Raw genomic sequence first — 13,654 nt, forward strand, 5'->3', positions numbered from 1 at the left:
ATAATAACTGTAATTAAATATATGTATTATATAATAGCATGCAAACTGCTGCAGAAAATCTTTAATGTTATGTAATAGATGCCATTGGACCATAGCACTTGATGAATCATGTTTCGGAGCTAAACATCTGCCAGTAGTGGAGTTTTGTTGTTTGTTTTTAAACTTAAAAACATTTATTTGGAGTAGATTTGCCTTAAAGTCTTTTTTCTTCAGTTGGAAACTGAAGTGCAAAACCTGGCTTTACTGTGTTGCACAGCAATTGCTATAGCATTTATTTTGTTGAGTAAGTGATAGAGTGCATTTCCAAAAGCTGTCTTCAATGAACAAATGGTATCTTTCTATAACAACTGTATCAGATCACATTTGATCATAAAAATACTGCATTTACACTGGGTTTGGAGGACTCAGCAGTGTATAAAACAGACAGTCACTGATTTCTTGGAGCTTACATTTTAATGTGGGAATGCAAATAAGCAGCATAACTTTAGGTAGTGAGAAGCCCTATGAGGAAAATCTAAAAGCAGTGTGTTAAAGACTGAAGGGGAGGAATAGTTTGGTTAGAGAGATCAGGAGGGACTCATTGGGAGGTGACACCGGAGCCGAGTTGATGGTCCATGCTAGGCAGAGTCAGCTTTGTGAAAATCTAGGGGGAAAGCAAGTGTGAAGATTTGAACAAGGAACCAGCGCTGTGTGTTCAAGAAATGAAAGGCCAGCGGCTGGAGGTTAGGGGACAAGGTGAGCGTGGCAGGAGGTGAGTGTTACAGATCATTATAAGGATTCTGGATTTTGTTCTTCAGGCAATGGGACACCACTGAGGGTTTTTAACAGGACTGTGGCCAAATCTGCAACAAATGTGCATTGTTGAAAGGCTTCTTTTAAATGGCAATACTTTTTCTTTGTATCTTACAGAATAGAACACAGGGCTGCCATTTGGCCAAAAGATGAAACTCAGCAGGACTTCCATGAGGTAGGTGCACTCACTGTGGTTTTTATGAATGTGAATTAGCTAATCATGAAAAGTATTATTCTTTTTCCTAGTACTAGAAACTTATCCTGGTTAAAACTTTAAATATTCTCGCTCTTAAGAGAGAATAAGAGCTTATTTTTCTTGCAGTGCTTTGGGTGCTGTTTCCCCTTGCTCTGGAGCAAATATATTTAAAATATTATTTGCAAGACTAATCACTGTGTCTTGGACCAAAACCAAGGCCAGCAGTCATTTCATTACACTTCTTCCAACTTTGCTTCAGGATTGTACTACGGCTGTGAGAGTTAACATTTATAAAATTTTCTCTTAATTTTATTTTATCTTCCCCTCCTGCTTTTTCTAATCCCTTTTTCAGTCTCAAATATGATCTTGCTTACTATTTTTCCTCAGAGCATGATACAGCTTGGTGTTGCAAAATGGTCTTCTAATAAATTTGAGACATTGAGGCCATATTTTCCAATTCAAGTGGTTTCCCACTGAACTGGACATCACAGTGTTAATGTTTGTTCTAGATTTTCTTTGAAATATGTAATTTAATTCTCCCACTGGAAATCACTATAATGTAATTAGGGTTCCTTTTTTTATGAATGCCTTCGCTTTAGTCATTGGTTTGGAATACTCTAATTTCTCTTGTCCCATTGTATAATTAAGGAAAAGTGGTGTTATATCTGATTAGGATCATCTCAAAAAAGAATGTAGAGACTTGATGTTCATAAGCCAAGAAGAGAAATGATGGGCTTTAGGCAAATTGCTTGTCATTTGGTGCCATCTCTCCTCTGTCTCCAAAAAAAAAAGACAATTAATTGAACTTAGGTGATTATATTTTTCTTTAAACTGTTGAACCTGGCATAAATGAATAACTAAAGGTAAACTGGGTTCCTGATTAAACCCAGTTAAATAAATTACTGAAGTTGTGGACAGTGTCCTAAGGATCCTGCTTGTTATTCTTTTGTGCATAGTTACAGGCTTCAGATTCCACAATCTGAAAACATTTGAGGGAGAAGAGGCAAGAGCTTGAATCAATGAACACAGCTGTTTGCCCCACTGGGAACTAAGCAAAATGCTAGTTGTGAAGAAGCACCTATTTGTCTTGACATAAGCGAATAGAAAGATGAAGTGATTGTAAGAGTCAACGTGTGATAGGTTTCAAGTTTATGGGGAAAAACTCTGATTTGTGAGCTGGAGTCCCATGAGATTGCTAAGACTACTTGAGCAGTTCTCAAATCACAGTTGCACAAAGCTCTATATGAAAATCTGCTTTTCTGTATTCCTTCACTATATTGTATCTGCACATTACGTGAAATGTGCCAGTTCACTGCCCTGAGATTACACGGGTACAAGAGTGCTGAGTGAAGACAGGCCTCTGAAAGAGCAGTCAGCGCCATATTGTAAATGTGGGCTCTTGCATGAGAAAGCTGGTGCTGCTGATCCAGACTTGATAACAGTGTGTGCTCAAGTGTAACTGTTCCAGTAAGGGAGTAAATCATATGTGCAGATCATGCTGTGATTATGATTGAGGGGCTGAAGGAAACCCGAGGAGCACACACTGAGGAAACTTGAACAGAAGCAGCTCATGGTCCAAAGCCATGCCAGGAGAACTGACTCATTCAAACTCATGGATGGAGACATCCTACAGAATGGGAATGTGGTAAACATGATCTTCCCTAGCTTTTCCTAATCTTAGAGACTGCCAAACTCTCATATGGAAGAACCCCGTAATAATATTTCTTTCGGCAACATAGTCTTATGGAATACAGGTGGGAGATACTACTTTAGTATTTTTAATGCAGATAGAAAATACATATAGAAAAGTGTACATATTATAAGTGTACAGCTGGATGAATACTCACAAAGTGTGTAACCAGCGTCAAGTAACAGAACATTGTTAGCATCCCAGGCACCCTTATTTAATTCTTTCCAATCGCTCTTCCCCTAGAACGATAACTATTTTCTGGACTTCAGTAGATTTGTTTTGTCTTTTGTTTGTTTGCTTGGTTTTTGAACTGTATGTACTGTATATACATGGACTGTATGTACGCCTTTGTGTCTGGTTTCATTTACTCAGTAGTATGTGTGTGATTCATCTATGTTTGGTGTGCAGTTTTAACTTTGATTCTCCTTGCTGTGACCCATTGTATGGTTGTCTCTAGTTTTTGACTCATGATCAATTGCAACTAGTTGTAATTTTTTAAAAGAACTATCTTTCAGTCTCTTTGTACATTTGATATTTTATAGGAGTATTCCTTCCATCTCTGAGTGGAAGTATGAGGAAGAATGTTTTGTTGTGTTAACCATCTTCTTTGCTCTTTGACCCTTTTGTTTATATACTACCCTCTCCAAAACACAGCCTTCTAGTTCTTTAAAAGAACTCACTAGTTCCATATCTGCTCTCTTCCATTCTAACTTGTAAGTCTAAAGAAACAAAAAAAAGTTTCTTTTCTTAAGTCTTTCTTGAATTTGTTACAATACTGATTCTGTTTTATGTTTTGGTTTTTTGGCCTCAAGGCACATGGGATCTTAGTTCCCTAACCAGGGATCGAACCTGTACTCCATTGCATTGAAAGGCAAAGTCTTAACCACTGGACAACCAGGGAAGTCCCCCCAAAATGTGTTTCTTGAGCTTTGTAAGAAGCGTAGTCCACAAATATTTTCCAGATGTTTTTGTGGACCCTAATGTTGTAATTGTTGGTTATAACAATTTTAAGGTGTTACTGTATTTTCTACAAAGTTCACATCTGGTATTTCATAACTACGTCTTAAGCTTCTTAATTCCACTTGCTCAGATGAGGCTCTGCTGTGTTTGATTCCAGAGCTAGTAGTTGACCTGAGCTCTCCTCTGTACAGTGAGGTAATACATGATGTCAAGTAGCTACCTATAAGCATCCATCTGTGGGTGTATTCCTGATAGCTTCCCAGTGAACTGAAAAACTCACTTCTCATTTTCACTGGGATGAGTATACATTTAATTCCTGCCAGCCTCACTTTTCTTCTCCCACTCTTAAGCTCCCAGTTTTTGACCATGTGTCTCTCAATAGGATTTGCCTCTCCACTCCACGAGCTTCGGTGTCTCTGGGACTATACTATAGGAGCTGGTTTCTGGAAAACTGATTGTGTCCATTCTGGCGTTGACCTGAGCTTTCTGACTCTGCCTCTGTATGACATCTGGAGATTTTATTTGTTGGAGTCCCCTGGATCCTGGTTGGAAATTATCTGCCTGTATAATACATAAGAAGGTTTTGTTTGTTGTGGTGTCCTGTATCTTGATTGGAAAATATTCTTGACTTGAGATCTGTCAAAGTCTAATTCACCATAATCCTTGGTTTTGTTTACTCTTGACTATATAATCATTCGGAGAAGGCAATGGCACCCCACTCCAGTACTCTTGCCTGGAAAATCCCATGGACGGAGGAGCCTGGTGGGCTGCAGTCCATGGGGTCGCTAAGAGTCGGACACGACTGAGCGACTTCACTTTGACTTTTCACTTTCATGCATTGGAGAAGGAAATGGCAACCCACTCCAGTGTTCTTGCCTGGAGAATCCCAGGGACGGGGGAGCCTGGTGGGCTGCCGTCTATGGGGTCGCACAGAGTCGGACACGACTGAAGCGACTTAGCAGCATATAATCATTAAGCAGTCAATAGTTCAAAAAGTTGCTTGAAGGATAAAATGAGAAAAAAATACTGTTTTCCCTCTCCATGTCCTAGTAGTTCCTACTACTGGCTTCACTTTCAATTAAGAAAAAATAACAATATATGAGGGAAACTAATGGATCTCCCCTTCCCTGAGAACACTTCCCCTATTTGGTCCTCATCTTACTTTTCCAACTCCCAAACTGCATACCATAAATCATCACATCAGCTGCTTTTCATTCTTCATTTGTGAAATTGAGGCAAGTTTTGAATTGGGTTAACTCTAGGAGTGCTTTCAGTTTTAACACTCACTGTTTCTGCTTTTTACCCCCCTAGTGCTTATAGGATTTAGTCATGGGTTCCCATGAGGGATAGAATGAGGCAAATTGTGCCCCTTTTTGACTGTATATGCACATGTCTAAGTGTGGGGCTCCATGTGAAGGGTTTGATTGTCTCTTGATTACCATCCATAGTTTAGCATATAGATACATTCTGCCATCAAGCCTTGTTAGACCTCTAGATGGTCTTACTATTTTGTTTTAGATGTGGTTCTCCCTCAAAACTGTCTTACTTTTGAGGAAATTGTCTAGCAAGAGGCTTCTTTAGGTCCTTAATGCTCCTCAGTTGGCTGAATGGTATTTTTTTCTGTAGGACCAGGCAGCTGTATTTTTCTATTGAGATACAAACCCAGTCTACATGGTTGGGCCTTTAGATCAGAATTGACTGATAGTTTTTTTTTTTTCTTCTAGTTTCCTTGTGACTGAAAGTCAATTCAACCTGGCTTTCATAAACAACAGGATTTTATTGATTCACACACCTGGAACTGTACTATCAGGATAGATTCCACTCTTGGCTAGATCCAGGGATTAAAGGCTTGTCAAGTAGACAGCATCTTTCCATTTCAACTCTACTTTTCTATATCGACTTTATGTTTAGATTGACCCCTCTCTGAGGATATGTTATTCTTACAGCTAGTAATCCCAGTGTATATTAGTTTTCTATTACTGTGTAACAAATTGCCAGAAGCTTAGTAGCTTCTCTCTTGTATTAGCTCACAGTTGTGCAGATAATAAACTTGGATAGACTCCATTAGACTCTGCTCAAGGTCTCACAATACTGAAATCACGGCATTGGCCATGATAGATTCTTATCTGGAGGTTCTGAAGATGAGTCCATATTCATGCTCATTCAGGTCATTGCCTGAATTTACTTCCTTGAGCTTGTAGGACTGTAGACCCCATTTCCTTGCTGGTCAGCATCTGGGAGTAGCTCTCAGCTTCTTTCTAAAGGCTGCCTGCATTCCTTTTCACCTTGGCCTCTACATCTTTGAGCCAGCAGCACCAAATCCTTCTGTCCTCCAAATCTCTGATGTTATAATCTACCAGCTAAAAAAAAGCCCTCTGCTTTTAAAAGGCTCACCCTGATTGGATCAGACCCACTGAAGCAATCTCTGTACCCTTGGTCACCTGAGTTAGGACTTCGATTATATCTGCAAAATCTCTTCAACATAGCATCTAAATTAGTGTTTGATTGCATAACCAGTGCACAGGACTCTTGGGGACCATCTCTAAAATTCTGCTTATAAGAAATGAAAATAGAGTCCTTTCTACTCTGTAAAGTCTCATACTTGAGTCTCATTTATCTGACTTGGGACCTGTAGCCCATTCTTGAACCAATCACTGTGACCTTGCAGTTTGAAATAAGCTGATTGGCTAGAGATGGGCACATTTTCCCACTTGGGATCAGAAGATGGGTAAATGGATGCTGGGATGCATAATATTGGTCTCTGGAAGCCTGATATCCAAAGTCATCTGCCTGTATGACACCACCGTGGGGTACCATTTAGCTTTTTTTCTGGTATGGTTTCGTGGGTGAGATGAAGTGACCTTGCTTCCCAACTAGCATTTCTTTCTCAGCAGGAATGGTGCCCTGTGACTCATTAATTTTAGCCACTTTTCTTGTCAGTGTCAACAAGGACATCCCGCAGTCAACACTGTCATGGTGTGAATCCTGGTTTTCTTTCCCAGTGGGATGAACTGCCCAGCAAAGAAACTCTGAACTGTTGCATGCCTGGTTTACTTTGCCCCCTCCTTCAGAGGCAACTCTCCAGCCTGATTTCTAGTTTCCAGGGGAACCAGGTTTGTAGTCATGACCCTCAGGGGAATCCTTAGTGTGGCATTGGCAGAAAAGGTAGAAGCCATGCTTTCCGCTCCCCTGTCTGGGGATTAAGCTGGAGAGGCTCCGGGGGTGTCGGGCTGAGCAGAGAGGTTGTAGCCAGACTCTCCGTAACTGGCCCACCTGTGTTTGCCTCTCCCCTACCGGCCTCGCCATCGCCCACACTCCACGCAGCTTTGTCCTGCCAGCCTTTGCCACTTCCTTTGGCATGGCATCTCTGTCCTCTCTCCTTTCTCGCTTTTACGTTTGCTCGTCTTCATGCTGCTAGTTTCTTGTTCTCTCACCCAAGGCTGGAAAGGACTGTGTCTGCTTCATGCCTCCCAGGTGTCAGCCTCTGTGGCACTTTCTTTGCTTTGTAGCTGAAGGAGAAATATAAGAACGATGTAGTAGTGTTCTGTAAAGCTAAAGTTGATGAACACCTCTTTCATTAGAGATTGTTCTTAAAAATTTCATCTTGTGTGTATCCCTATCTGTATCTCTCTATCTGTCTGTTGGTCTACCCATCTATCCATCTGTCTATATCCATCTGTCTATCTATACAACTATCTATTTTCCCATTTCTATTTGGCAAAATATAAAGTTGACAAGTTTTATGATATAGTCCACTCCCCAGTAGCCCCTGACAGATTAAAGAAAAATATTTCTGCTCATCTTAAGACCAAAATTTTGCCTGAAAGCTTTAACTTTGGGGATATTTTTTCTAAGGAGTAGTTCTTTCAACAGTTTTTATTGAGAAGCGAATGTGTACCCAGCTGTGGGTCTGGACTGCTATGCGGTGTGGGGGCTGCAGCAGAAAGGGAACTTTGTCATCCCTGCTTTCCAAGGATTTACAAGGACACACGTCAGCTTAGTGTCCTAGACTCTGGTCTTGCTAGCATTGGTATCTTTTCCCTTTTTAGGATATTGTTGGCTTTCCTAGGGCTATAAAACTCAGATTTTAAGGCAGGTAAAAGCTTAATTTTCTTGTTTTCTAACAAGATACTAGTATTTGAGGAAATGGCTAATGGTTTCCAGTGTCTTTAAAGACATGGGTTGGTAACTTATTTCTTATGGCAAGTGGTTTTATAATTTACAGTGGGGTGGTTATTGATTTCTAATATTCATTGAGTTTTAGTAATTTCTAAGGGGTTAAGGTAGCCTCAGAAAAGAATTAAGTGCCCGTGGGCCCAGCTGATTGGATGATTTTCCTACAGACAGAGAAGGAACAAAGGTAAATTTGGGGTTAAATGCCCCAGTGGTCCCTGTACTGTGCACGCATCCTACTGAATTTAGTTTTTAAGCCAAATATTTTTCAGAGCTTAAAAAAGACTAGAAACTTAAGTAGCCACAGAGAAGTAATCATAGGGACTACAACATGGACTCGATTTGTGGACTCCAGCCGAAGGGATATATAATTGATGTTCCGGAAAAAAAAAGGCTTGTTAGGGCAGCTGTCTGTCTTAATGCCTGTGCCTTTGTGCTAGAAATTACAAAGAGAAACTACTAAAGTCCATTCCATGAGTTGTTCATGTCTCATTCTCTAGAAAAGCTCAGAATTTTGAATTAAAATGTGAGTTCATAAAACTGTATTGGTCTCTCCTAAATATCTTGTTTTTATTGTTCACTTAGTAAAGTGAACATAATGATATCACAAAGAGGTGTAACTAGGTACAGAACTCCCTCTTCCTCAGCTGAACTCAGGTCATCTGGCTGGAAAAAAATTTGGTTTGGGTTATTGTGTGTGGTGGCAAGATTATCCTTGTTTTACAAAGATGTGCTTCTACTATCAGAATAGGACCTGGATCCTCTTCTCAACAGAGGACCGCTTGGAGTGGATGGCTTCTTTTCCTATACTGAGTCTCTGTTGGCTAGCGTAGGACAGTGAGGGAACAAAAATACTGTTCCTGGGACAGTTAGAGCTAAGCAGGCGACCAGGGCAGCATTTAGAGTGGGTCAGGTCCCGAGGGAATAGGGCAGTGTTTCTCAGAGTCTGGACCTTGGACCTCCTGCATCTCAGCGCCCCTGCTGCAGACCACAGAATCTGACTCTGTCACTGCCCGGGAGAACACATCTTTCACAAACTCCCCAGTGATCGTGAGCATTTTAAAATTTCTGAACCAAGGCAGCAAGGAGGCTTGAAATGGAATTCTCAGAAGGGCTTCCCAAGTGCTATGTAAAGGGTCCAGGCAAACAAAAGACCGTCTACAGTGGCAGTTTCTCTAACGGTTGGCTCCTGTTTTGCTCATTGTGCGGGCTTCAGCAGTGAACAATGGCGGCATGCTTCCAGCCCTTCTGGAGCTGCGAAGAGCCAGTAAACAGTAGAGAAAGAAATAAAATTCCATATTATAGTGAGTGTTGGGAGGGAAAAATGCAAGGTGTTAAAAGAGAAATTGGAGGCCCCTGTTTGGATAAAGGTAATCAGAACTGGTTTAAGATTTGATGGGAATTTAACTGTGAAGGAATTACACCTGAAGTAGGCCTGGGGAAGTAGGGGCAGGGAGCAAATAGAAAGAAGGGTGGCATATGTGTGTGTGTGTGTGTGTGTGTGTGTGTGTGTGTGTGTGTGTGTGTGTGTGTGTGTGTGTGTGGTGAGGGAGCATCCCCAGAAAACCTGGAAGCTCAGGGAACAAGAGTGCTCAGTGGAATGGAGATGTTCAGGGGCCCCACTGTGACCTCAATTTTGAGCAGATTTCCAGTTTGATCTTGCTATAGACAATCTCTGTCGAGTTCTTGGATAGATAAAGGGATGGGCGAGGGTCACTAAGCCTCTTCATGGGAGTTAAAAGTAAGCTATCCGTTTTCTGCAACTGGTGAGTTGTAGACAAAGGCATCCAAAAATAGTGTTTCACCATCCAGCCTGTGTGGGTGTTCCCCATTCCAACCCAACTAAAGTGAGACCCGGTAATTGTAGAGGAAAGAAAATGAGTAGAGTATTTGCTAAAACAAGTCGCATATTTTCCATTGTGTGAAAGAGAAAAATTAGCTTGTAGAAAACCACACCTAGGCTTCACGCTCGTCTCTCTGGTTTCTTTGGTGACCAAATGGGAGAACTGGGAAGCAGAGGTAGTCATTGTTCTTTAGAGGATCCATCAGCCTTTGTTCAGTTTTCCTGGAGATCCTAGTGAGCCATTCAGCCAGACTTTGGATGTAAACCTGGAAAACCCCTGGCAGGCAAGCCTTGAGGGATGGGCTGGGGACAGCCTGATAGAGAAGCCCCAGAGCACGAGAAGGACCAGATGGAGGTCACATTCAGCCTGACGGGGTTGACTGCCTGTCATTCTCCTCTAGGGCTAAAGCCTGTTCCTGCATAAAAGGTCACCGAGTCAGGCTGAACTGGAGAAACAGTGGCTTACTCACTCTGTCCCCAGGCCTGGCCTGTGGCTTCTCCCCCTCATCGCCATAACTGCGACAGTAATAACTGGCATCATTGTTTTACTTGTCCGTTTGTGTATTAGCCGTGTCTCTAGACTGGGGCCCCATGAGGAAGGGATTGACATCTGTCTTAGGCTCTGGAGCCCAGCGCAGCTCTTTGTACATTGAGAGCTGCCAGAGCCTGGGAGCTGCGTGCGCGCTGGTGCAGCTGCAGGTGGTGTGGCCCTCGCTTACGCAGTGGGAGCTTCTCAGAGGCAGCTCTGCAGGGCTCAGCCCTGATGGGACCGCGTGTCTCCTTCCTGCTCCTGGAGAGACACACGTGTGACGGTGGCACAAATCGCTCCTGGGGGAGGCCGCTCCTGTCTGGATCCTCTGGTCACTGGGGGCTGTCCCATGCAGGGCGTCCATGTCCCCACACTCTTCCTGTGCCGAGAAACAGGAACAGTAGCAGGCAGTCCCCAGGTCAGGGGTCAGTGCGGGGTAGGGACGGGGCAGAGCTGATGGCCGTTGGCATGCAGCTTCTTCCAGTCTGCCCCCTGGTCCTCAATTCCAGCAGTTCACGCTTTCCCTTCTCCTTGGATGTCTTCTTTTCCCACGAGACCTTCATCTTCTTTCTCCTGTTTCATTGGGCACTCTCTTCTTCCCTGTCCCATTAAACTTCCTCCTGTCTGATGTCTGAGAGAGGAACAAACCAGCTGTGCAAACAGACCTTCTTTGATGCTTGGCATCTCTGTTGAGCTTCAGTACTAGTGAGGGAGATGGAGGGCAGGGAAGATGGCTGGGAGCCACCCATGACTACTTCCAGCTGTAACTGGGTCTCAGCGTTACACACTCTCTGGGCGACTGGAGAGGCCTCTGAATGTGACCTGACAAACCCCTCTGCAGTGAGATTCTTCACTCTTTGTGTTGTGTGAACACTTGGTTTAGTTCCACAGACACTATCCAAGCACACATACTGCCAGCTTCCATGCATCAGCCTCAGTACATGAGCATCAATGTTTTCTGTCCTGGGAAGTTGGAAGGGAACTTACAAGTCACCTGGTCTCAAGTACTTCCTGGGCAGGATCGCAGAGTGAGGCCTGGGAGGTGGAGTGATGGGTCAGGATGCAGAGCTTCGGTTGGGGTCTGGCCCCCTGCGCCTAGCGCTCTGTCCAGTGGCCTCTGGGGTTTGGAGACGCACATAGTAGCCACAGTGTCCAGGGCTTGAGTGTTTGCCGTGTGCTGTGCCTTCCTCATCTCATTCTTGAAGCAGCTGCCTTTGTTGCTGTCATCACTGCCTCTCATTATGCATGAGGAAAGTGAGGCTTAGAATAGCCAAGGTTCTTGTCCAAAGTCAGCCGCACAGTATGTAGCAGACACAGCTCCTGGTTCTGTGTGAAGGCCGTGCCCTCATCTGCTTTGTAGAATCTATAAGAGCACATAGAGTTGACGAGAGGCGGCTGGTCCCACATCCTCCTGCTAAACGTAGAGAAGGACTGATTTTGTTTTTTTAAAACCGTGGTAAAATAGACAACATAAAATGTCACAATTTAGCCATTTTAAACCATACAATTCAGTGGCATTAAGCACTCTGGTGTTTTTGGGCAGACATCACCACCATCTGGCTCCAGAACTTGACTTATCTTCCCAATCTTCCACTCCATACCCATTGAACACAAACCTTCTTTTCTTCCCCACCAGCCCCATGGCAACCACCATTCTACTTTCTGTCTCTCTGGATTTTACTGCCTAGAATGTGTGTCCTTTTTGACTGGCTTATTTCACTCAGTATAATGTCCTCAAGGTTCATCATGTTGTAGCGTGTGTCAAAACTTTCTTCCTCTTTAAGGCTAAATAATATTTCATTGTATGTATTGTATATATCACATTTCATTTATCAGTTCATCTGCTGGTGAGCTCCTTGGGTTGTTTCCAGCTCGTATTAATCTGCTAAAACTCTATTAGGGCTACAATTAAAAAAAGAGATGCCGCAGACTCAGGGCCAAAACATTTGTCACAGTTCTGGAGGTGGGAAGTCCAAGGTGAATGTGTCGGCAAAATTGGTTTCTCCTGAAGCCTCCTCCATGGCTTGCAGACAGCTGCCTTCTCGCTGTGTCCTCACATGGCCTTTTGTCTGTGACTGTGCATCCCTGTGTCTCTCTCTATATATATATATTGTTCTGAGGGCACTGGTCAGCCTCACCCTTATGATCTTACTTTACCTTCAGTTCAGTTCAGTTGCTCAGTCATGTCCGACTCTTAGCAACTGCATGAATCGCAGACGCCAGGCCTCCCTGTTTCCATCACCAACTCCCGGAGTTCACTTAGACTCATGTCCATCGAGTCGGTGATGCCATCCAGCCATCTCACCCTCTGTCGTCCCCTTCTCCTCCTGCCCACAACCCCTCCCAGCATCAGAGTCTTTTCCAATGAGTCAACTCTTTGCATGAGGTGGCCAAAGTATTGGAGTTTCAGCTTTAGCATCATTCCTTCCAAAGAAATCCCAGGACTGATCTCCTTCAGAATGGACTGGTTGGATCTCCTTGCAGTCCAGGGGACTCTCAAGAGTCTTCTCCAACACCACAGTCCAAAAGCATCAATTCTTCGGCACTCAGCCTTCTTCACAGTCCAACTCTCACATCCATACATGACTACTGGAAAAATCATAGCCTTGACTAGACGGACCTTAGTCGGCAAAGTAATGTCTCTGCTTTTGAATATGCTGTCTAGCTTGGTCATAACTTTTCTTCCAAGGAGTAAGTGTCTTTTAATTTCATGGCTGCAGTCACCATCTGCAGTGATTTTGGAGCCCCCAAATTTTCCCTTGATTGCCTCTTAAAGGCCTCATCTCCAAATGTAGTTGCATTGGAGGTTAGGGTTTCAGTATATGAATTTGGGGCAGACAGTTCAGTCCATAATACACTTCTTGGTTATTGTGAATAGTGTTGCCATGAACGTGGATGTACACATATCTGTTAAGAGTCACTGCTCTCAGTATTTTGGGGGTTTACTCAGCAGTGGGCTGACTGGCTCATACAGCAGTTCTGCTTGTAGAATGACCCGTGTTTAGGGATACCTGTTGCGGAGCCCCCGTTCTGCGTGCTGTTGCAGCTGCACCATCTCGCGCTAAGGGGCAGTAGTCGTGTAGTGCTAGTGGTGTTAGTTGCTCAGTCGTGTCCCAGTCTTTGCAACTCCATGGACTGTGGCCCGCCAGGCTCCTCTGTCCATGGGATTCTCCAGGCAAGAATACTGGAGTGGATTGCCATTCCTTTCTCTCAGAGGATCTTCCTGACCCAGGGATCGAACCTGGGTCTCCTGCATTGCAGGCAGATTCTTCACCATCTGAGCTACAGGGAAGGTAAGATTTCTTAATTTTCAGAGTAGTTTTGCTCCTTATAAGAGGCCACTCCAGTTTTTAAGGTCCTTCAGTAGCCTGGGATCATGTGTTTTTGTGTCCCAAATGCTTGGTTAATAAAACTTTGCAGAAACCTGGTACCCTTGCTCCTTCTGTACCTCCTATCAATAACCTTGGGCCC

General features: G+C 43.5%; 1 protein-coding gene across 5 annotated transcripts in view; it reads left to right on the forward strand.

The window, feature by feature from the left end:
* The window catches only part of FAM13C (family with sequence similarity 13 member C), a 137,016-nt gene that overhangs the window by 78,941 nt on the left and 44,421 nt on the right, over positions 1-13,654 (forward strand). For all 5 annotated transcript variants that reach the window (XM_068982561.1, XM_068982564.1, XM_068982562.1 and 2 more), the window contains one exon: positions 910-967. In XM_068982561.1, the coding sequence (XP_068838662.1) occupies positions 910-967 (58 nt within the window). The remainder of the gene's footprint in view (positions 1-909; positions 968-13,654) is intronic.

The sequence above is a fragment of the Capricornis sumatraensis genome, chromosome 10, assembly GCF_032405125.1.
Source record: "Capricornis sumatraensis isolate serow.1 chromosome 10, serow.2, whole genome shotgun sequence".
Lineage (NCBI taxonomy): Eukaryota > Metazoa > Chordata > Mammalia > Artiodactyla > Bovidae > Capricornis > Capricornis sumatraensis.